The following is a 21779-nucleotide window of genomic DNA, read 5'->3' on the forward strand; positions in this document are numbered from 1 at the left end:
GGAGAGTCACAATTCAATCTATAAAATACTAATTAATCATTTTTGTTTTGTCGAACACTAAAAAAACTAGGAGAATAGTTTGGAATCCAACATCAAAACTACAACTTCTTTGATTTAAAAATACTTTCAAAGAGAGTCAATCTCCAATTTCGATCCAAAATTATTAAACTTTTTTTTTTTACTTGAACATAATTTAATAAATAGTTGTTTTATAATATCAACGTTCATATTATAATTTTTCTAACAAGGAAAATTTCAACTTTTATTAAATGTTTTGGGAACTTTCGTTTCAACAATGAAGAGTATATCACAAGAGACTCACTCATTTTTAAATATTGACACGATACGAGTGAAAATTACATATGCACATATATATTTTCAAATAAATTAAAGGGAGTGGACAAAAACTTAAAAACACAAGTATCCGAGATGAATATCGAGAAATAGAAATATTTGTATCCATAATTATATATTACTTGTAATATTTTACTATATTATAATTATTTTGCCAATCAATCTCTAACGATGATATGAAGAGTTTAATTATATGATACATGTATGTATTTTATAAATTTATTAAGAGTTTAATTATTTTTATAATATTTTATTATAAGTTTAATTGCAATAGAAGTTAATTTAGTTAAAAAATTGATATGTTGATTTCAATCTTTATTAATACTAGTACTCTGCACACGTGATGCGTGTGTACAATTTTTTTTATCATTATCGATGAACTAAAGTGAAATTTGAAAAATTATGGAGGGACTGTGTAATATTAATATCATATAAGGGTAAAGTTGGAAGAAAAAGTTGTTGTGCTCTAGGTGGTTACTATCATATCCTCACTCTTAATAAAATAGAATAGATTATTTACATGTACTTGTACACATCATATTCATAATTTCATAAATATGTAAAAACATAGATATTACTATAATCTTAAAATTTTTAAAGCCACAACTTATAATTTTATATTATAACAAAAGCACGAAGTGAAAGAGATCTTGGTGTTTAATTAAACTCCTCTAAAATCGTGTAAGTTATGCAATAAAAAAAAAAGATTGAACTCCTCTAAAATCGTGTAAGTTATGCAATAAAAAATAGTATCAGCGACACGTTTTTAGGTTTGGGTTGAAAAAGAAGAAGATACAGAGGAAACCAAAATATAGCTGGAAGTTGGAACCGAGCCGTATGAATTGAATTCCGGTGAAATGGCTCGAGCCGGTGGTATAACGAACGCGGTGAGCTTGGGGATAGCAGTGCAAGCCGACTGGGAGAACCGCGAATTCATTTCCAATATATCTCTCAACGGCCGTCGACTCTTTGATTTCCTCGTGCAGTTCGGTATGTACTTCGTTTTCATCTCGGATCCCTCTTTTCGGTATGTATTTATTAATTTTTTCTTGAATCATTAATTTTAGAGTCATCGGTTCCAAAATTACCAGTAATTTAGTTTTCATTGTAACTTATGTGAATCCAATCCTTCTTAGTATTTACACAAATACTATCAAGAGTAAAACAGTACAAAAGAGTTAAAATGTTATTATGTTTTCCCTAGTATAATCTGCAACAACATGTTTTGTAGTGAATGATTGATGACCTCATCTGTCCTTATTACTATCTTGGCTGTGGAGGTGGTGGTTGCATAAGCATAGGTGATACTTCTGTTGTAATCGTAGTGGAAGGCATAACGATAGGCCTCTCTAGAGAGTACCGATTAGATCCCCAGCTCTCTAAGGATTTCATGTATTCAGATGCGTTATTTTCTATAATGAAAGCATCCTCAAGTTCACGAACAATGTCAGCCATGCATGGACGATAAGTCGAGTAAGGTTCAATACATGCCAAAGCGACCTCCACTACTCTCCACATGGCTTCAGCATGGTAACTTCCCTTTATTCCGGGGTCCACAATTTCTTCGACTCTTGAGTTCCTTATATGAGGTTTTGCCTGGGTGTCAAAAAGTTCCATGAATATTAATTATATGTAGAGACTTTGGAAACCGGAATGACCTATAATTGTCCAGAATCTTAATAAAGAACCAAGTACATTGTAAGGGAAAATTAGAAAATCTACCACATTGTGGCATTCGAATAAATTAAATCTTACCCATTCAACTAGGCTCCACTCATTCTGTGGCCTGTTTATGTTGAGAGGTTCCCTACCACTTATAATTTCCAGTAGTACGACCCCGAAGCTAAAGACATCACTTTTTGCAGATAGAAGCTGTGTTGAGTAATACCTGTATGGAACATTTTGTCAGATATTGACTTCCATCATGTTCATAACAATCCATTTTTCGTCAAAGATGTTCATCATATATTTTCCTAAAGTGTTTATGTCAATGCATTCAAAATCGATGATGTTTGTTGGAAAAGAATTTCAATTGCAAAAATGCAACAGTGAGGTCTATGTTTGTTGGCATGGAACTGGATTAAAGGAACAGGACTTTATTCGGAATCAATTCATATTAGGATGGACCATTATCCCATTAGCGCTACCATGTTTCTAAATAAAATTTTCAATGAAGATTCTTCCCTCTTTCTATCATGAAATGTTATGAATCTCGTACTTACTCTGGGTCCAAATATCCCGCGGTTCCCTTTACTTCAAGGGAAGTGCCACTATCCCCTTCTTGTGGTGCATATTTTGAGAAGCCAAAGTCTGCAACCTTGGCACACATGCTATGATCAAGAAGTATGTTACTTGATTTAACATCTCTGTGTATGACACTCCTCTCAGAGAATGTGTGAAGATATGTTAAACCCCTGGCAGCACCCAAAGCAATGGAAAGTCTTGTTGGCCAATCTAGAGTCTTACGCTTTGCTGCTGCTCCTGTGAATTAGTGAGTTGCAAGAAATGAATGCTAATTTTTAACAGAACCTAGTTTGAAAAGGTTAAGTCAAATACCATAGAGGCGATCCTGTAGAGAGCCATTAGACATGAATGGATAGACAAGAATTTGTTGGTCCTTCTCACAACAATAGCCAAGAAGTGGGACCAAATTTTCATGCCTTATTGCTGAAAGAAAATTCATCTGTGGAATTCGTTATTTTCAGATAGGTTTCTTTATCTGCTTGTGTAAATATTAAATAAAAATATCCTTGTTGGGTTAGTGGTTTTGATGCAGCGTAGAGACCTACCTCATTGTTAAATTCACGAGTTCCTTGAGTTGAAGTTGCTGAGCGGACCTTCACAGCAACTTCTTCACCATCTGGTAAAGTACCACGGTAAACTGATCCAAACCCACCTTCACCTATTAATGTTTTGTAATTTTCTGTTGCAATTTCTATGTCCTTCAATGTGAAACTTTGTATGGAAATGGGCTTTGGTACAATATTTTCTGTGCTTGGTATTGAATACACAGCATCTGCATTTGAAATAATGCTGTTGCTCATTTGAAGGTATATATAGACTATCCTTGCTCAGATACATATATTCATTTTGATATATTTACATAAGTTATGTGTGTGCTTACTCTTTGACATGACCTGCCCTTGAACATTGAACTTTTGCAGACCCCTCTTCTTGTTCCTATACCGACAGAAGAAACACATTCCCATAGCTATGGTAACCAAAATGAATACACCAGCAATTGTGCCTATCACAATCCCTTGAGATGGATGAGAGGACATACCAGCACTGCTCATACGTGTGCTTAAAAGAAACATAAAAAAAAACCGTTAGAGATATGACCAAAATTTCTGTCATGCATTTTATTATTTATCAACGTAATTTGCACTTGGCAAAGTCATAAAATCTTTACTCTGCTCTTAAATTTGAATTATCTAAGTTGGAAGACCGGCTTTTGCTGAGAGAAATATTGGCTGAAATATCTAGAAGGCTGGCTTTTACTGAGACAAATATTGTGTCGATCTATGTCTGATATATCTAGATCAATAAGAAAGTGACTGATGTTTGATTAGAAAACTTAGCCTAATAATATCAAACATACCAGCGAATGTTCATCTCTATGTTCTAAAATAGCTTGTCGTGAAGGTACATAATTGTTATTGGGCCATATCTCATGAGCTTGAAAAGTTGAAAAGTAATGTAAAGTTGGTCTCCTATGCTTACTTGTAGGCGCCATTATTGCCAAATACCTAGCCAACATGCACATGCACTTTGGAGTTTGGACATAAATTAGAAGCATATATTATCCGTCTTTGGCTTATGCAGGAGGGGGAGTGTTAAGTGTTAAACTATCACGGGGATACCTTTCATGAGCTCGAGTTTTGTGGAAGAAATGATTTCTAACAGTTGTATATATGTTAACTGATAGATCGTGTGATGCAAAGTTGTAAGTTACTCCTGTTGTTGCATTATGGATCTAGTTTTTAAGCTGAAGTTGAGCTATCCATCCCTGATAAGTGAGGACCATGAATAATAACATATGCTATAGACCTTTGAACTACAGTCAACAATTGTTTCTTAAGAAGTTCTAGACCATAATACAACCTACAATATGTCGTTGTTATAGATGAATTTAGCCACTTCCATCAGTGGCTATACTGGTTAAACCCCTAAACACTCCAATAACCAACTAATATCGTGACTGGTTGTGTTACAGACAATGACTTAATTTACTCCCACTGACTAAAGAAGCAACTCATTTGTCTATTATAGAACAAACACCTTGCTACCCCTTCCAAAAACCTGAAAACTTTATAGGATGGTGGATGGTGTTTCTTGATCTAGTAATTGTCTAAAACTTGCCACTTCTCTTTCGTTTCCCAACATAAAAATTTAAAGACATGTAAATTCTAGCATATAGAAGCCTGAAGAAAACATACCTTCGTGTGTAAAAGTTGATTGAATAGACAGCAAATCATCGATTGATATTAAATTTTTCCTTCATGGTATGATCATCAAAAGTCACTTCATCATGGCAACAGGAAAGATACGATCTTATACTATCGTATAGGGGAGTGATTAATGGTTTTTCTTCTTTGGTTTTATCAGGAAATTTTTGGAGACAAAAAGGAATCAAAAAACTTTTACGGATTTCATGAAACTCCGATTCAATTATCAGTTTGACTATGGAGGTTGGTATTACTGAAACATCGCAATGAGGTGGGATAGATATATTAAATAAATCCGAAATCAATTTAATAACCAATACTTTTAACTAGTACTCAAGAATTAGTAACATATCATTTGTTTGTGTTAGTGGCGTAGTTGCTATTTGTTTAATGGTAAGAAATTTTGTAGTAGTATTAAAGTATGATGGGGCGGAGCTACCATTTACAAATTACGATTTGTTTTTTGTTTGATTACGAGGACCTTTTGTCCGTTAACGTTAACCCTGTATCCAGGAAAGGGGACAAGGGATTTTAAAATTTGAGCTTCGAAAGTGATTTGTTAAATTTGTTTGATAAAAAATAAATCTGTGTGAGATTTTTTTTATTACGTGGTTTGTCCGAGGACGGGTCCAGTCTTCCAGAGGGTGTCTTTGTTTCAACGCGTAATTCTTTTTAAAAGGATATTCCTATATGCTAAGGCATCTCTATCTTTCGTCAAAATTCTTTAAGCTCGAGTGAAAAAAGAAAAAAAGAAGAATCATGTCCTAATGAAGAATGCAGCTGTGAATTCATTTTACCTATGATAAGCTTATGGTTATAATTCGTGAATAGCTACTACAAATCTTTGTATCTGAAATAATTATTACCAATCTATCACTAGAATTTTTTGTTTGGCTTTGTTTTGAGTCATCTTCGAATATTTGCTTCTGTTTCATGCGTATCTGTGAAAAGCCAAAGCATCTGAACTTGTACAATGCCATATTCGAATATAAATGAAAATGGACCCTTCCATATATATTCTTACCATTATTTTGAGCAAGATGTGTTTGGTTTAGCTTTTTATCGTTCTGAAGTACGTTTTTATCCGCTTAATTTTTTAATTTACGTCCCTGTCTAATTTATCAATTACGGTGTTTTTTCTAAAAAATAAATATATCAAATAAATTTCATTTTTCAAATATGACAAAAAATAAACCTGTTTCTACAGAGTCGATTCACTATTGTAAACAGTGATTCCACCACTTGTCTCTCACTTATATTTTTCAAGAAATAATACTAATAATAAAAATAAATAATAATAATAATAATAAATGGGAGAATCAAATAAATATTATTCATGATAATATAAATACTTAATAATAAGAATCAAATTAATAATAATACGTAACGTCGAAATGTTGTATCCTATATAATTATTATTCTTAATAATTCTATAATAATATTATTAATTTTGTTAATATCGTCATTATTATTAACAATATTATTATTAATTTAATCATTATCTTCTATTATTATTATTATTACTATTATTATTATTATTAATTAATTAATCATAATCAATATTACTATTATAGTATTATTAATTAATTCTCACTATACTTTATTATTGTTGATTGAATTTTTATTACTAATAGTTTAAATTGAAAATTGGGAAAAACTAAATACACAAAAAAATAGTTATTACCAATTTGAATCTGATTATTGTAGATGGTTAATAGATTTTTTGGATATATTTTGGAAAACGAAAATTTTTCGATTATATATATTTAAAAAAAACACTCAAATTTTTTCCTTTATAAATTATTTAAATTTCTTCTCATTAAAAATAAGCATCTATTTATTTATTTAGTTAGACAAATTTCCCAACACAACAAATGCCTCGTTGCCGCGTGTGTAATTTTAGTTCAGCCCACCTGTTTCTTGTATTCATTGACCAATAACTTGGATCGTTCGTAAGACAAAATCAACTCAAATCTATTCCACGAAATTACGTACCATCGGATATTTAAGATCAAGCAATTACGTTGGATCTTCCTAGATATTTGCGATTGACTTTGTTATTGCATGTTCAATTTCTTGATCGTGTACTGTTTCAGTTTCTGTGTAAGTAAAGTTATAGTGAATTTTGAGTTCTACGCCTATATTTTCGGGATATTTCATTTGGATCGTATGTTGTAGTTGTCCGCTGTTAGCGGCTATTTTTCTAATTTCTTTCCAGCTTTTAGATTGCTAATTTGTTAAATCCATCAAAGTTATATCAATTGGTGTTATTGGACTTGGAAAATCTGGCTTTGCTGGGAACTGATTGTGTAGTAGACGAAACTTCAAGAATGGAGGTGGAGCAGGAATTGGAGTGGAAAGCAGCGCAGAGCACTGCAATAAGTTTGCAACTTGTCCCTGCGGCAAAAAGACACCTAAAGTTTCTTGCCACCGTTGATAGGAACCGTTGGCTCTATGAAAGTCCAGGACTAGAGAGGGCAATTTACAGGCAAGAACCTGGTTTGAAACTTGTTGATTTTTTAGGATTGATCAGCCTGATATGTTTGATGGAGTTTGTTATTAACTAGTGATACTAAGCAATGTCAAGGATGCAATATTTTGGTTGATGTGGCAAATACTGTGTATTTTGGGAATTAAATTTACTACACTGGAAATATTGGAAATAAAAGTCGAATATTTTGATTGCGGCAGCCTCTTTGTAAGTATGCAATTAGGTGTGATGCATGTGGATGTGGTTATGATTCTTAAACAGAATTATTTGTACGGTACTCCTTATGCTTACATCTGAGCTTTGTTGATTTGCTGTATTTTATTAGCAGAAGGATAATTTTGGCATTATCGGTAAAGTAGAACTGCACCATTAATCTTGGAGATTTTTTCATGATTCTCTTTATAATTTTTTTAAATGTATTCGTGATGCTTAACTTAGAGTCTCATATATGTAGTCTAGGCAGTGGCTAGAAATGATCTGTTTTGATACGGATGAACGATATTGTTAGCACGGTTGTTTTTCCTGTTATTGTTGAATTTTAACGGAGTAAACAAAATTATAATTTTGATCCTGTGTTTCTGGATGATCGAAGAGATGTTATTTTCTGCAATTTTATTTTTCCAAGGTTGTAATACATACACCTCACTGTTTCTTTTAGTAAAAGTTTTAAAGACAGCTTGATCTCATAAATTTTTCCTTAGCCTAATTGTCATTAGCAATACCATGCCTTTTGGCGCGGACTTTAGTATCACATCTTGATTCGGGATGATTTGATTTGGACACTTGTATGAATTCATTGAGTTTTGAACTCCAATTTTCAGGTACAATGCATGTTGGCTTCCCTTACTTGCAAAACATTCGGAATCCCCATTTTTCGAAGGGCCATTGGTTGTCCCTTTCGATTGTGAATGGATTTGGCATTGTCACAGACTCAATCCAGTATGATCCTCACTGTGCACTTTCCATAAAGGTCATTACTCTATGATAGTTGTGCTGCACTAAAATGTCAACTACCACTGTATCTTTCCAGGTTAGGTATAAATCTGACTGTGAGGAGTTCTATGGGAGAATTCTCGACAATGAAAACGTTGTTTCTACTTTAGATGTACCATCAAGCAGCGATACTGAGATGGTTTGGAAAATGTTGTACTCAGGTGAGCCCTATGATTTGGATTTCAGCAGTGCTCTTCAAGAAAATGCCTACCCTAAAAGAGGAGATGATAAATGCACAAAGTACGACTTAATCTTGGCTGTTCAGAGACAAAGTCCATTCTGTTACCAGGTAAGTATATTGATATTTATTGCTAATCCACTTTTTATAATCAGAATACTTCATAGTCTGTTCAAAACTTCTATTTTTGTTTGACAACATGCAGATTCCATTTGCATTGAAGTGATAGCTCTTTTTATTTTCTGACCGGAGGATCATACATGTTTCTTGTTTTATGCGTTGTAGGTTTCCAGGGCCCATATGAATGACAGTAGATATCTTGAGGGAGCGGTGGCCAGGTACAAAGGATTTCTGCACCTAATTAAGAGAAACACGGAGAGATCTATAAAGAGCTTCTCTGTTCCAACTTATGACATTGACCTCATCTGGCACACTCACCAGCTACATCCAGCATCTTATTGCAAAGATCTTTTAGAAATAATGGGCAAGGTTTTAAACCATGACGACACTGATTCAGACAGAACCAAGGGTGAGAAACTGGATGTCGGGTTTTCGACAACCACCAAAACGTTTGAGGAGATGTATGGTTCTAGGTATTGGAGAGCAGGAGCAATGTACCGGGGTAGCACCCCTTCACCTGTGAGAACTATGCCTTACCCCATCAGTACGACCAAGAAGGTGGCTGCTGCCAGTGAGAATCAGAAAATAGATATTCCAAAGATCAAAGATCTGGAGGTAGTTCATATAGAGCTTTTTCCGACCTAAGTCATAAGCTTTTCATAAATTTGTCTGTGTTTGTGTTTATACAGGGGTGTCAGTTTACATCGAGGTAAGTTGAATCTCGGTATTATTGATGTGTTCAGCGGACAGTGACAAGAAGACTCTAGAATCATGAACGATATAGTTAATATTGAGTTCCACCTGTATTTCATAAATGCTTTTTGCAATTGCGTCTTTATCCTGGGTCTATGAAACAATGATTCGTGGGTCGACACCCACTAACTTCCTCAGCAAGCCTCTTCCCTATTTACAACCCAATATATAATTTATTTCAGCCTAGAGTTTCTCTGAATTTTATCTAACATGAGTCCCATCGCATTTCAGAATTTTGACCTTGTGAAAAGTGGCGCACTTGAAAGAAATTAGATTAACTCATAAATATTTTGAAGAGTTCCGAAATGGCACTTTCATTACCTTCATGTACAAATATTTGTCCACAACATCCCAATCCACTGCGCAATAGGTTGTTTATGTATCTTTCTTAGAAGCAAAGCATCAGAGTTATCGTTTTAAATAAAATGGTGTATGTTTGAGGTATCTTTGTCTCAGAAATAAGAGCTGTCTTAAGTGTTGTTTGATTCCTCATCTTTCCTGCTGATTTGCTGTGTAATATTTCAGGTCATGTTGGAGTTTGTGAATGTGAGAAATCTGCCAGAAGAACAAAAGGAAACTCTCTCGGTTTCCTTTAGTAAAACACAACCCGATGCAATATTTAATGCAAAGAGAAGCCTTAAAATTTTTTCTGAATCTGGGTTAAAACAGGTAGCTACCTTCCATTGTGAACCTACTGGGCACCTGATCTTTGAACTTATGTCCTGTTCTCCTCCCAGTTTACCCCGACCTAAATCATCCAAATCTCTGGGTGTTGCTTCAGTATCTCTGGAAGATTTCTTGTCCCCAGATTCCAATCTTATAGTGGAGAAATGGCTCGATTTAGTGCCAAATCCAAACACCACAGAATCCAAACCAATCGGCTTACGAGTTGGAATCTCGGTTACAGTACCTACCCCACTGCCACATGTACTTCATATTGTTAATTCTCAGCCCTTCTCAAAAGCTTCCTGCTTGTTTCCACTGCTAATGACTGTTAAATTAGCTAAAAGTCGTACACGTGTGTTTGATGCTGCTGGAAATTTGGTCATGAACCTACAAATAAGGTATTTTTTTAGAACCAATTGTGTTATTTAAGAGCTGTAGAAGTTAAGATGCAAAAGAGATTTTGATCATGTAAAATTTTGTTTTGCAATTTTGGATATCATGATTCCTTTATTCAGTATGATACATTATGATTCGAAGGCATGTCCAATTACACTTGTCATCCTTGGTGGATCCAAAAAAATTGTACTTTAGTTGCTTAGATATTTTCTTGATCGAACTTAGAGTTTGTTCTGTGGTCAATAATCCATGTTTTGTATTTTGTGGATTCATTTAGGTATGAGTTTGTCCATGTGTAAGGTTTCTTCAAACTATTTTGAAAAACTCCTGCCAGGTCAAGTGATAGAGGCGTAAAGAAACTTTTACTTACGGCTTCATTAAAATCTGTCGAAAATTGAACAACAATAGGAGTTACATCTGTTCATTTGCATAATCGTTCTGCAACTTTGATCGAGTAAAAATGGCAGAATAATTTTCTTCTGTTTGGTGAATATGTTGGATTTTCCACAAGCTTATGTTATTGGATCTTATCACAGAAGTTCGATGAAGTTTATGGAAAAAAAAGAATGCAAGAGAAGACTGGTAATTGGAACCACGGCAGCAGGAGAAACACGTACGCTGGCTGAATCTGTGGATTCAAAGTGGTCTATGGTGAATTCCCCGTGGTTCCTTCAGCTTCCAAGTTCTAATAATGACGACGGTCATATCTTGCAGCTGTCTGGCCCTCATATAGTAAGTGTTTTTCCATTTTTATCTTTCAAGTCTCATGACACCAAACCCAAACACTGAAAACGAAAATAAATCATTTTGTTTTTTAGCTTTTAATTTTTTTATTAGAAAAAAAGTATGCAATGTTCATATTTGTGGCATTATTTTTCTTAGATAGTCTTTCTTTTATTGGTAAAATCTCTCGACACAGGGGAGGACCCATACTTATATCTGAGGAAGACGATTCTTTATGTATTTTAGGGGTAAAAGATACCATGTTAGAAAAAATATGCATGGAAATAATTGTGGTGGGCTCGGTTGACAACACAGTGTGTGAAACATAGCAGCATGTTGTCTTTGCTTTGCTTCTATCAGTATGGTGGATGACCAATGATTTCGTTCAGGTACGGCTTTTCCCCGGCAGAAGGCTGGATTACGAGTCAAAATGTTGCGAGAAACATAAATGTGAGCGTGAAATTGAACGTCACCTAGTTACGGCCGCAGAATTCTCTGCAGACTACCCCTACGGCAGGGCAGTGGCACTACTTGACTTGAAATCTGGCACTGTCAAGGTGACATTTTCTTGAAAAATGTACTCGTTCAATTAAAGCATTTCACTCCTTGTTCATATAACACCCTTTTTGTGTATTTCAGGTCAAAGAAGAATGGTTCCTTTTTCCGTGCCTTATACTCGCCTTGATACTTGGGAAGGAAGGACTGTATCACAGTCCGACATTGGGTGGGAAGGCCGCGAAGGAGAAACGACTCCGAAACGAAGAAGTTGATAGGAGATGAGGTTCTTGGTTGATACGTCCACGGTCCGATCAGATTTCCATAGGACATGATTGAAACATCCTTTCCCCAAATGTCCGATATTAATTGGGTCGAATATTTTAAATTTCAGATAACATTTTTAACTGTAGTGTATGTATTAACATAATAAAAATTATTGTCATCATCTTGCCTCATTATATATATGTTTTTTTTTCAAACAAATGGCTTAATCAAAACCGTGTTCGCCTTTAATTCACAAGATAATATTTGTATGTATAAATTATAATTCATCTTTTTTCAGTGAAGGGTTTGCATTATTGCATGTGTCGTCCCTTTCCTTTTCAAGCCAGATGACTTCTATCCTTTCGTTTTATTTTTATGATTAGCAGTATCTAAAATTGCATATACTAAGATTATGTTTAGTTTTTAACTTTGGGAACCAAATTACTTATAAACTGCGATACCGGTTGTGAGGTTGATATTTCTGTATCGGAACAACCCGAGTAATTTGTATCAACGAATGTATGGGATCAAGAGTATAGTTCTTCGTCATGTATTTATTTCATCTTCTGTTGTAAATTACTGCACTCACGTTACTTGTTTTATTAGATAGGTATATTGTCAAGATTCTAGCTTGTCGGCTCCCACTGACGGGCCGGGGTGATATTATGCATACTACTTTATTGTGATCATCGGAGGAGTTTCTTTCTTCGTCTCGTGTCACATTTAATATAAACATCAGTAAACCAACTTAATTTTCCGCATTTAAGTAATAGAGTAGCGAGATATCATAATTGGTATGGCATAGTGTCAAAAGGTTACCTTTCGTTTTTCCCACTAAAAATCTATGTTATCTACCTATTGCAACTTTGATGCGCTGGATATCTTTATACTCAAACACATCGCCATTTTCTATTACTGGAATAGATACCACAGCTACAACATCAGCAATCTCACTCGACTTTGCAGGAACTCTGGGCCTGTCAGCAACCTTCCTATGATTCATTCAAGAATTACAGTAAGCCAAAAAGATTTAGCATGAGCACAAATACCAAAATTTAGCTTAAAAACTGTCATATGACCATTTTTATTTTTGTGGCAAATATTTTATCTCAATGTAACAAGAATACCAGCTAAAAAGAACAACATAACTTCTTATTCACATAAAGATAATTAACGAGATATGATCATGCAAGATCAAATAATAACTGTCAGATTTAGATATAAAATATATACAAAGAATTTAAGCTGACATAAAGAGGACCCAAGCCAGAGCTTCTCGCCATCTTTCACAAAAAAGAGATGGATGAAATACCTTCCATGGAGAGGTAATGCAGAAACACCGGTTTTCTCAATTCTCCTTGCTAGTTCCGTAGTGTCTTGGGATGATTTTAGCAAACGGATCTTGCATGTTACAGGTGTATCTAGGTTTCTTTTCAATGTTGTCAAAATCTGGATTCGTACATAATGAAATGCAAAGTCAATTGTGAATTGACATTAATTTACTCAAAAAAGATACAAGAATGCCTGCTTGCATCATGAATTAGCTCTGGTTTTGTCAACAATGCAGCACCCATTCCACCACTAATGGAGATAGACTTTGGGTAACTCATGTAACCATCAATTGCAGCAACATCCAAGAACCTGAATATAACAAACTCAAAATATAAATCCACCTAGACAAAGAATCAACGGTCTTCAAAACATCTAGCACGGAGAGATACAGCACATTCCAGTATCAGGCTCATTAAATTTATAGGATTGACCTTTTATGTTGGGGAAATGCAAAAAGATTGGAAAACATATAGATATAATCTTCTCAAAACTCATAGCATAAATAAATTGGGCTGCCCAATGTAATCCAGAGAACAAAAAATGAAACAAGAAATCCGAAGAGCTGTCCTTCTAATGATAGTATACATGAATGAGGTTTGATCTCGATCCCATTATATTCCAAAAAGAAAATTTCGACACGACTGGATTTTGACACATCTATTAGCTGAAGAGGATAAGCTTCAGAAATTCTCCAACAGAATTTTGGAAAAGATATCCAAATATATCCACCTAACAATGGTGTCCAAACAAACACAAACTCACTCAGATATAAACAACCAAGAATGAAATTGTGCCGACAATTTGTTGAATTGACAATTCAAGAAATGAAAGAGTTTGTGAATATCGAGATTAAAAAAGATGTCATATTTTGTTACCGCATTCTTAGGGTAGCCGCATCATTGTGTGTAGAAAACATCAACGGAGAATTATGTGTCATCAAAATTGTGAATACATTTATTTCCTGATGCCTGTGCATAAATATCATTAATGGAACCATCTCCTAATATCTCGTCAAATCTCATCATAATCCATACGGAGAACTAAATACAACCAAGGTAAGTACTTACACAGTTTCGGCTGCACGAAGTGCTCTAATGGCATCTGAAGTTCCTATATAGAGTACCACCCTACCTCTTTCTTCAGCGCATGTTCTCAAAACAACGTTGATTGTTTTTTTTCTCAACCACATCAATAGTTCCAAGTATCTCTAATGAACACAACACTTGATAAGTTCCAAACATTAAGGGAAAATAAAAAAGCTTTCCATTAACTGACCAACTTGTTGTCATAGGGCAGAACCAGTGAATTACAGGAAAAAATGAGAGGAATTAACTTTTGCGAACATATCATTGAACCGGCGCTCACATTTGAGGAGCCTGTGATCAATAATCTCCTCCCCATATGTTATGTCTGCATCATATTCAGCAGCTAGCAGCCTAAATGGCAGTGTACCCTATAATTCACATACATGGATCAAGTATCAAACAACATTCTTTAAACCAAAACATAAAACTGTAGTTTATCAAATCGGAAAGTCACGAACAGCAGTGTTATGTATTGCTCATGTACAAGAAAACTTAGTGCCGTGACCAACAAGCCAGTTATTTATCCATACTTGAAAGTGGAGAGAGAACTTACAACTCGAACCATGGGGCCAGGAAAAGCTTGTTTCTGCAATCCGTTTCCATAGAAAAACGGCAAAACAGTAAAAATAGACCCTGCAAAAGAGAGAATTAATTATGTTGGATCATAATTCCGCAAGCCAAAACACCAAGCATGCGTATTTACCTACTCTTAGTAACATAACCTCGCTAGAGAAAAAACAATGCATCCTTCTCTTAGATTCATTCCTTCCCTATGAAAGCATTCTTCAACTTTTTCACAACCACAAAACACATTATTTACGGTTGTGAAAATGTCATTTCATCCATCAACATATAAATACATACATTAAAAAATTCTCTACTGTCCCTGATTAAAATTGCATCATCCAAACACAGAAAACACAGCATCGAATGGCAAACTACCTTTCAATTCTAACGTAGCAAAAGGACCACGTAATCTCCTTAGAACACTTTTTGCAATTTAACTGTAACACTACTCAAGTGAACCACCAATTGAGATAGAAGGAGCTACTCAATCAAAGCAATACAACTAATCATGCATACAATTAATCATTCAAAGTCCGTGAAGTAAAGCTCGGAACGACAAATTCATACAAACTTATGAAACGTGAATGTCTAAATAAACACGAAGGAAGACAGAAGTCGTCGCCGGAGGAGTATCGTGAAACTTGAACATAGTCAAGTCTATTTCACAGAAATGCTGGTGGCTGACGCTTTCACAAACTTTTATTCTCATTTACAATTATAACCTTCGTTTTGTGTGTGGATTTTTTTACTAGTGTGGTATCATTTTCTTTATATGTCTTCTAAAATTATATATTTTAAATATATTCTATCATCGAGATGTGATGTATCGATGAACATTCGATTTTAGATTGAGTTCGGTTATTTTTTCAAAATGTCAGGTTTGAGTTTATATTCGAATATGATTTTTTTTTCAGGTTGACCTCAGATTATAATACCCGACTTAAGTGAACATTTTTTTTTATTTAGATTTCAGATTTTTATGTAATCGATAATTAAAAAAAATATTACTAAAATATATAGAAAGAAATACAAAGATAAATTGACAAATAGCATCCAAATATTTTTGTATTTGAAAATGGATATGACTATTTTTTTTAATGAAGATGTTTCAATTTTTAGAGAAAAAAGTAAAAAAAAAAAAGCAAAAAATAAATTTCGGGTCAGGTATGCATGATTTTTTTTCCTTTTTTAGATTTCAGATTTTTATGTAATCAATACTTAATAATTTAAAAAATATTTCTAAAATATATATAAAGAAATACAAAGAAAAATTGACAAATAGTATCCAAATATTTTTGTATTTGAAAATGAATATGGCTATTTTTTTTATTGAAGATGTTTCGGTTTTTAGATATAAAAGTAAAAAAAAAAAACAAAAAAGAAATTTTGGGTCTGGTATGCACTGAAAAAGAGTTAAATTTTTTATCATGAAAATATTATATTCAAGTAGTAATTTCTACAAATATATTTTTGGGAATATAAAGAAAAAAGTTTCCAAACTTATTCATATATTTATTCAATTATATTATATATTATATTATTAATATATATATATATATATATATAATAAAATATATTCCAAGTTTGAATTGTCGAAATACATCTTCATGCAACAAAATAATTATCAGATAAGTTAGTTTAATAATGGTAATTATGAATAGATATGTCGAGGGGTAAAAAAGAAATTAAATAAAAAATGTATTCTTTATTAGCATGGCACCCACCAGCGCATGATAGCAGATGCCCTTGTTGTTCTAGGTCTCGGTTGCCCTAAGCACGTTTATCTCTCCAGCCTCGCGAAGGAGTCCCCGGGATTTCAATTCCAAATTTTATTCTCCGAAGTCGTCTCTCAGATCTGTTATCGTTTTTGATCGCTGTCGATTTTGGCGATTGAATTTCGATTGTTTCCGTCGGTGTTCGTTGATTTCTAGGTATTTGGCATTAATTCATTCAAAGATTTGTTTTTTCTATGATTTATCGGCGAATTACGTTACTGATGTTTTTCTCACTGCTATTGCTGTTGAATTTCCATCGATTTTGGCGTATCACGCGATAATCGCATCATTTTAGTTTAAAAACTAAAATATATGATATTTCAATTGGGCTTTTTCTTACGTGTTTTGAAACGATTTTTGTAATTAATGAGCGAAGAAATTGAATTTAACGTAGTTGATGGGGAGTCATTCTTCATTTTCCTGGCTGATTAAACATTTTCGGAACATATTTCAGTGATTTCATATTTTTCTCTTGTCGCCTGGTGACCAAAGATTTTAAGGTTTGACCGGATAAGAGATTCTTTTCGTTTTGTACCTTCTTGGAAAAATTTGGTAGATTTCTGTTTTCATTTCTTAATTGATTATGGATATCTGATCAGTTCAACCATGAATCGATTGTTTTCCTGTTCTTGGGTTATTTATATTTTCTGAGTGTTGGTTCAAAATTCTTTGTTCGTAAATTTGAATTATTGAACAACTAGGAGACCATGCGAAATACAAGAGTAGAGGAAGAAGAAATTGGCACTCCAAAGTCCAAATGAGTTTATGCTAGCATTTGTCAGTTTTTTAATTTGGATAGTGTCGTCGGTAAGGCCGGTCTTTCAAAAGCATTCGCGCGTGAGTCTTTGAAACATATGTTATTGGGAAGATCAAATTTATCTGGGTACAAATTTACTTTTTTTTCCTACTTCTTTCTGATCAGGTTTTTGGGTATCTGAGGCCCTGAGAGAGCTAGCATCTATATATTCTACTGTTAACTTGCTATTCAAATTGCGATGCGCGGATATGAAAGAGATGTAAGCACCTACCAGTTTCATTTTCGTTGTTTTTTCCGGATTAAATTTTATGGGATTATTGATTTGGTACCTTCATTTAACTAGTTTTGTCAGCGCAGGAGTATGAAGACTTGGACGAGTACGAAAATGATGGTACAGAGCCAGAAGAGGAAGAGGATGATGAAGGCGGATATGAGGAGGAAGAAACTTTCCAGCCTACCCAGGATGAGGTGGAATATCTTGAACTGAGGAATCGATTAAAAGAATCGATTAGAAAGCAGATGAAGAAGGAAATGGGGGCTGCCAATTCTGGTTCTCGAGACAAGGCTAATATTTATCGTAAGGACAAGTAAGTTCTTGTCATCACTATTTTAATTTAATAATGCCTTATACATGATTTATTGTTCTGGATACAAGTCCAGGGGAAGTGATGGTCAGAGGAGGGCAATGGGTTCCCTATCACATATATTTGGATATGATTTTGGGTGGGGCATATGCATTTGTCCATTGACATGTCCTCGTTAACCTGCAATATTCCCGGCATTTTTCTTGCGCTAATTATTCAAGTTTGTTCCTCGTGAATTTTACATTAAGTTCCAACAATAATAACCGAAAACTGATTACCTTATGGGGATAAGTGATTTTTTATAAGATTCTCTCTTTCAAGTCATATGCCACATTGTTTAGCACACTTACCTGTTTGGTCCAACTTATTAAATGGATCAACTTGGTGAATGTGAGAGTGCTGATGAATTATGTCTAGTAGATTGTTTCAAAGCATTTTAATTCGATAAGAAAATTGACTGGCGATTTTTGCAGTTATGGTTCCTTCTTTGGGCCCTCACAGCCAGTTATTGCTCAGAGAGTGATTCAAGAAAGCAAGTCCTTATTGGAGAATCCAAATTTGGCTGCAAGAATTGCTAAACCTAAATATGATGTATGTATATAAGACTCATTTTTATGAAATATTATCATTCTTCTCAATATATCCCTGCTGTTTGCATCGTCTTGGTGGCATGATTTAATATTTTATGTCATATAATTGATATAAATTATAGCTATGATTTGCAAAGTGCTTCAAGACTGCTGCTTTTAGTGATAATAATAATAATAGTAATAACGTGGGACAAGTCAAAGATAGAAAGGTCATATGTACTAAGGCATGCTGTTGGTTGTCTTGTTTTTTGGTTGTCGAAAGTTTTTTGTTTCACATCATTGCTCCTATGGTTGAGTCTTGAAGGTTTCCAAGAAGAGGATGCCTTAATTATGATTGTATTGTTATGTGACATGCTCCATGTTATTGGTCCTCTTTGGATTATTATGGTGATAATCCTCTCGAGTGGGAGCATGTAGTACTTGTATATCAAAATTCATTTTTAGTTGCATACTAGCATAAATGAATAATTTAGTTAGTTCTGTTGTTTGTTGATGTTCAGAATTTCTTTGCAGAATAACAAGAGCTCTGTTACAACCAATGTTAGATCAAAGCATCAAGCTAGCCTTCAAACAAAAGTTACAACTGGGGTAATAATTCTTTATGATCTGTCACTCTCTCTTTGGTTATTTTATTTGTTTTTTACTCTTGTCTGCTGATTAATGATGCAGTTGAAAAAAAAAGTAGAAATGCTAAAGAACACAAGGGACTATTCCTTTCTATTATCTGAAGATTCTGAGGTTCCAATGCCCATGAAAAGTCCTCCGTCTAGAAATGTGCCTGCCCCCAAGTCTGGTGTGTTCCTCTTCCATGATTCCCTTTGGTTCGTTGACGCAAGTACCTATTGCGAACACTTTTTTAATGGTGGACTTATTCTGGTTTTATGCTGGTTTTGAAGAGGTTCATACCACTCGGCTACTGTCAAATAGTAAACGGGTGGTGAATGATCGAGGAAGAGAAGTCTCCAATGGTCATGAACATAGGAAGCAACTGCTTTCAAGCAGCCAAACTAAAGTCAGACCAGAGAAGATAGATCATACCAGCAGGTTACCAGCAGGATCTAGGAAACAACTCGGTAGCAATAGTGGAAGTGGTCCAGGCCGGCCTTTGGGGCCTAAATCTGTCCCTTCTAGGAGTGGTGGCCCTTCCTTAGGGACCAAGGTCACCCAATCTCTTGCAAAAAATTCCGTGGTTGGTCGGGAAAAATCAAATCCTTCAACATCTGTACAATCTGTTGTACGTAAACCATCGTCGTCACACATTCAATCTGGTGTGCGGAAATCTATTCCTCCAAGCTCGCAACCTTCTATTATGAAAAATCTATCATTACAAAGAAAGGAGTATCAAGAAACGAGCAAGCCAAAAATCATGCCCAAACAGACATTGCCGCCCTCTAGAAATCATGTATGAACATATATCTGAATTGTTGTTACCATTGAGTTGCTTATACATCTCTTCTTCCTTGAGTGATATTCGAGTTATGATTTTGGCAGCTGAAGCAGCAGTCTGCAAAAGTCACAGCTCGAAGTACGTTGGCAGATGTTCGCCCAAAGGCAAAAATTGGGAGGCAACCTTATGCTGAAGAATCTGATGATGATAAAGCTATAAATATGATCAGAAAAATGTTTGGGTAATTATGTTTATATTTCTATTTGCACTTTCTCCATTTTGTACCCATTTCTTGACACTATTTTTACGCTGCAGTTTTCCAACCTCCGTACTCATCGATTTGATGCCTTCTGTAGGTATAATCCCAATAAGTATCGAGATGCAGATGATGATAGTGACATGGAAGCGAATTTTGATGATATTTTGAGGGAGGAGAGACGCAGGTGAGTGAGATAAAGTGAACTTAATATTTTGTGTGTGTGGTGTTTTGCTTTTTGTTTAAATTCTTTCTTTCATTTTTAGATGATAGTATTGCATTGTTTACTTCTATATCTGTTTATGAAATCAATCCATTGTTTTATGCATTTGGTTGTGTCGTTCCCCATTCACACATCTCTTTATCCAAGATTGAATGTTGTGGCCTCTCTCTCTTTGATGCAATTCTATATTTTTGTCAATATGTATTCGGAAAAATTTATTTCATGTATCCCCGGCATGTCTTAGTAGTAGTAGCACATTTTCTTGTCATTTAGGAATGTTACATAAGGATGATATATTGTGGGATTTTATGCGAGACGAGTCTGTATTTTTCTAGAGTCTTCCATACTGTTTTTTTTATATTGCTACATTTATGTTCGAAGGATACTTACACGTTGACAACAAATGAGACGGCATTTTTCGGTAACATTTGAGCTACTTTTTTTTGCATATCAAGATGCATCCACTATGTTTACATGCTAGCTGCCAAGTGCCAATGCTCATGAATTGTACCATCCGTTATATAATACTTTTCCATATTTATAAAACTTGGTCTTTTTTAATAAATCAGTATACCATTTTGAACTCTGTCGACATCTTTATCTTGTTTTGTAGTGAAAAAATTGCAATGAGAGAGGATGAAGAAGAGCTCCGCAAGTTAGAAGAGGAGGAAAGAAGGAAGCATTTGGCTAAAAAACGCAAGCTGAGCCGCTAATGGTTGAATGTGACATGCATGCAGATGGCCAATGTCAATCTGATAAAAGCAAATGCGCGAGACCTCTCAATTTTATGTAACTAAGGAGGATGATTTAAAACGTGTTCTCTCAGTTGCCGGGTTTGGGAATTTATGCCAGCTTGAGGTTACATGCAGAATGAGGTTGGTTTCTTAATTTTGTTGGCTCCAATTCTTGAGAGGTGAAAGTGTAATTTATCAGTTTTAGTGACTAAAATTTACAGGGCTCTTGTTGCTGTCTATTTTTCTGCCCAATATTGTTGCCCTTCCACAATAAATTTGCTGTTTCTACCGTTTGTAGTGGAAAAGTGGGTGCAAAAACCCAAAGCTCTTGGACTTGGGATTTAACTGTGGGTTTGATAATGCTATCATTTAATTCCGACTCAAATGTTTGAAAGTAGTATTTGAGATGTGCATGCTTAAACTTAATTTTGGGAATTTGATTTGAAACTTGGTGTGTATGGTTTATAGTAATTGTGTGTAAAATTTCTTGTCTCTGTATTAATCGAGAATGTTATAGGAAAAGTGTGAGATAAATATATTTTGAAACTGGATGAAAATTTGAAGCTGAGTTTGATGTAAACAATTGTACTTAAGGGTGGTCAATC

The 21779-nt window shown here is 34.6% G+C and overlaps 4 protein-coding genes and 1 long non-coding RNA gene across 14 annotated transcripts; 3 read left to right on the forward strand and 2 right to left on the reverse strand.

Moving 5' to 3' along the window:
• The first annotated feature begins 1018 nt into the window (after positions 1-1018).
• On the forward strand, positions 1019-5102 carry LOC142521705 (uncharacterized). Its single transcript, XR_012814367.1, has 3 exons — positions 1019-1344; positions 3117-3230; positions 4963-5102. It is a non-coding gene; the product is annotated as an uncharacterized LOC142521705 (long non-coding RNA).
• On the reverse strand, positions 1371-4964 carry LOC142521702 (nodulation receptor kinase-like). 3 transcript variants are annotated; one of them, XM_075624844.1, is made up of 7 exons: positions 4794-4964; positions 3479-3642; positions 3144-3370; positions 2911-3037; positions 2577-2835; positions 2110-2242; positions 1371-1950 (listed from the first exon to the last, which is right to left on the reverse strand). In XM_075624844.1, the coding sequence occupies exons 2-7, from the start codon at positions 3633-3635 to the stop codon at positions 1618-1620; spliced, it is 1236 nt and encodes a 411-aa protein (XP_075480959.1). In that variant the 5' UTR covers positions 3636-3642; positions 4794-4964; the 3' UTR covers positions 1371-1617. The 3 variants fall into 3 exon arrangements, with proteins under 3 accessions (XP_075480959.1, XP_075480958.1, XP_075480957.1); XM_075624843.1 differs by having other exon boundaries at positions 3479-3657; XM_075624842.1 differs by lacking the exon at positions 4794-4964 and having other exon boundaries at positions 3479-4074.
• A 1620-nt stretch (positions 5103-6722) lies between the features above and the next one.
• On the forward strand, positions 6723-12799 carry LOC142521701 (glycine-rich domain-containing protein 1-like). Of its 3 annotated transcripts, XM_075624840.1 has the most exons (9): positions 6725-7290; positions 8115-8232; positions 8324-8575; positions 8750-9199; positions 9863-10401; positions 10936-11131; positions 11512-11679; positions 11762-11896; positions 12489-12799. In XM_075624840.1, exons 1-9 carry the CDS (start codon positions 7133-7135, stop codon positions 12492-12494), a joined length of 2022 nt encoding a protein of 673 aa, XP_075480955.1. In that variant the 5' UTR covers positions 6725-7132; the 3' UTR covers positions 12495-12799. The 3 variants fall into 3 exon arrangements, with proteins under 3 accessions (XP_075480956.1, XP_075480955.1, XP_075480954.1); XM_075624841.1 differs by lacking the exon at positions 12489-12799 and having other exon boundaries at positions 6723-7290; positions 10939-11131; positions 11762-12093; XM_075624839.1 differs by lacking the exon at positions 12489-12799 and having other exon boundaries at positions 6726-7290; positions 11762-12093.
• Positions 12732-15589, reverse strand: LOC142521704 (uncharacterized). 5 transcript variants are annotated; one of them, XM_075624846.1, is made up of 9 exons: positions 15436-15589; positions 15005-15090; positions 14855-14934; positions 14550-14669; positions 14284-14423; positions 14092-14184; positions 13417-13525; positions 13197-13333; positions 12732-12876 (listed from the first exon to the last, which is right to left on the reverse strand). In XM_075624846.1, the coding sequence occupies exons 2-9, from the start codon at positions 15045-15047 to the stop codon at positions 12732-12734; spliced, it is 867 nt and encodes a 288-aa protein (XP_075480961.1). In that variant the 5' UTR covers positions 15048-15090; positions 15436-15589. The 5 variants fall into 5 exon arrangements, with proteins under 5 accessions (XP_075480961.1, XP_075480964.1, XP_075480960.1 ...); XM_075624849.1 differs by lacking the exon at positions 15005-15090 and having other exon boundaries at positions 15436-15587; XM_075624845.1 differs by having other exon boundaries at positions 15005-15587.
• Positions 15590-16593: 1004 nt separating this feature from the next.
• LOC142522473 (uncharacterized) lies at positions 16594-21559 on the forward strand. 2 transcript variants are annotated; one of them, XM_075625893.1, is made up of 10 exons: positions 16594-16799; positions 17566-17659; positions 17758-17987; positions 18458-18575; positions 19088-19162; positions 19244-19367; positions 19471-19976; positions 20066-20202; positions 20318-20404; positions 21054-21559. In XM_075625893.1, exons 2-10 carry the CDS (start codon positions 17639-17641, stop codon positions 21151-21153), a joined length of 1398 nt encoding a protein of 465 aa, XP_075482008.1. In that variant the 5' UTR covers positions 16594-16799; positions 17566-17638; the 3' UTR covers positions 21154-21559. The 2 variants fall into 2 exon arrangements, with proteins under 2 accessions (XP_075482008.1, XP_075482009.1); XM_075625894.1 differs by lacking the exon at positions 16594-16799 and having other exon boundaries at positions 17744-17987.
• The last annotated feature ends 220 nt before the right edge of the window (positions 21560-21779 follow it).

This window comes from Primulina tabacum, chromosome 13 (assembly GCF_025594145.1).
Source record: "Primulina tabacum isolate GXHZ01 chromosome 13, ASM2559414v2, whole genome shotgun sequence".
NCBI lineage: Eukaryota > Viridiplantae > Streptophyta > Magnoliopsida > Lamiales > Gesneriaceae > Primulina > Primulina tabacum.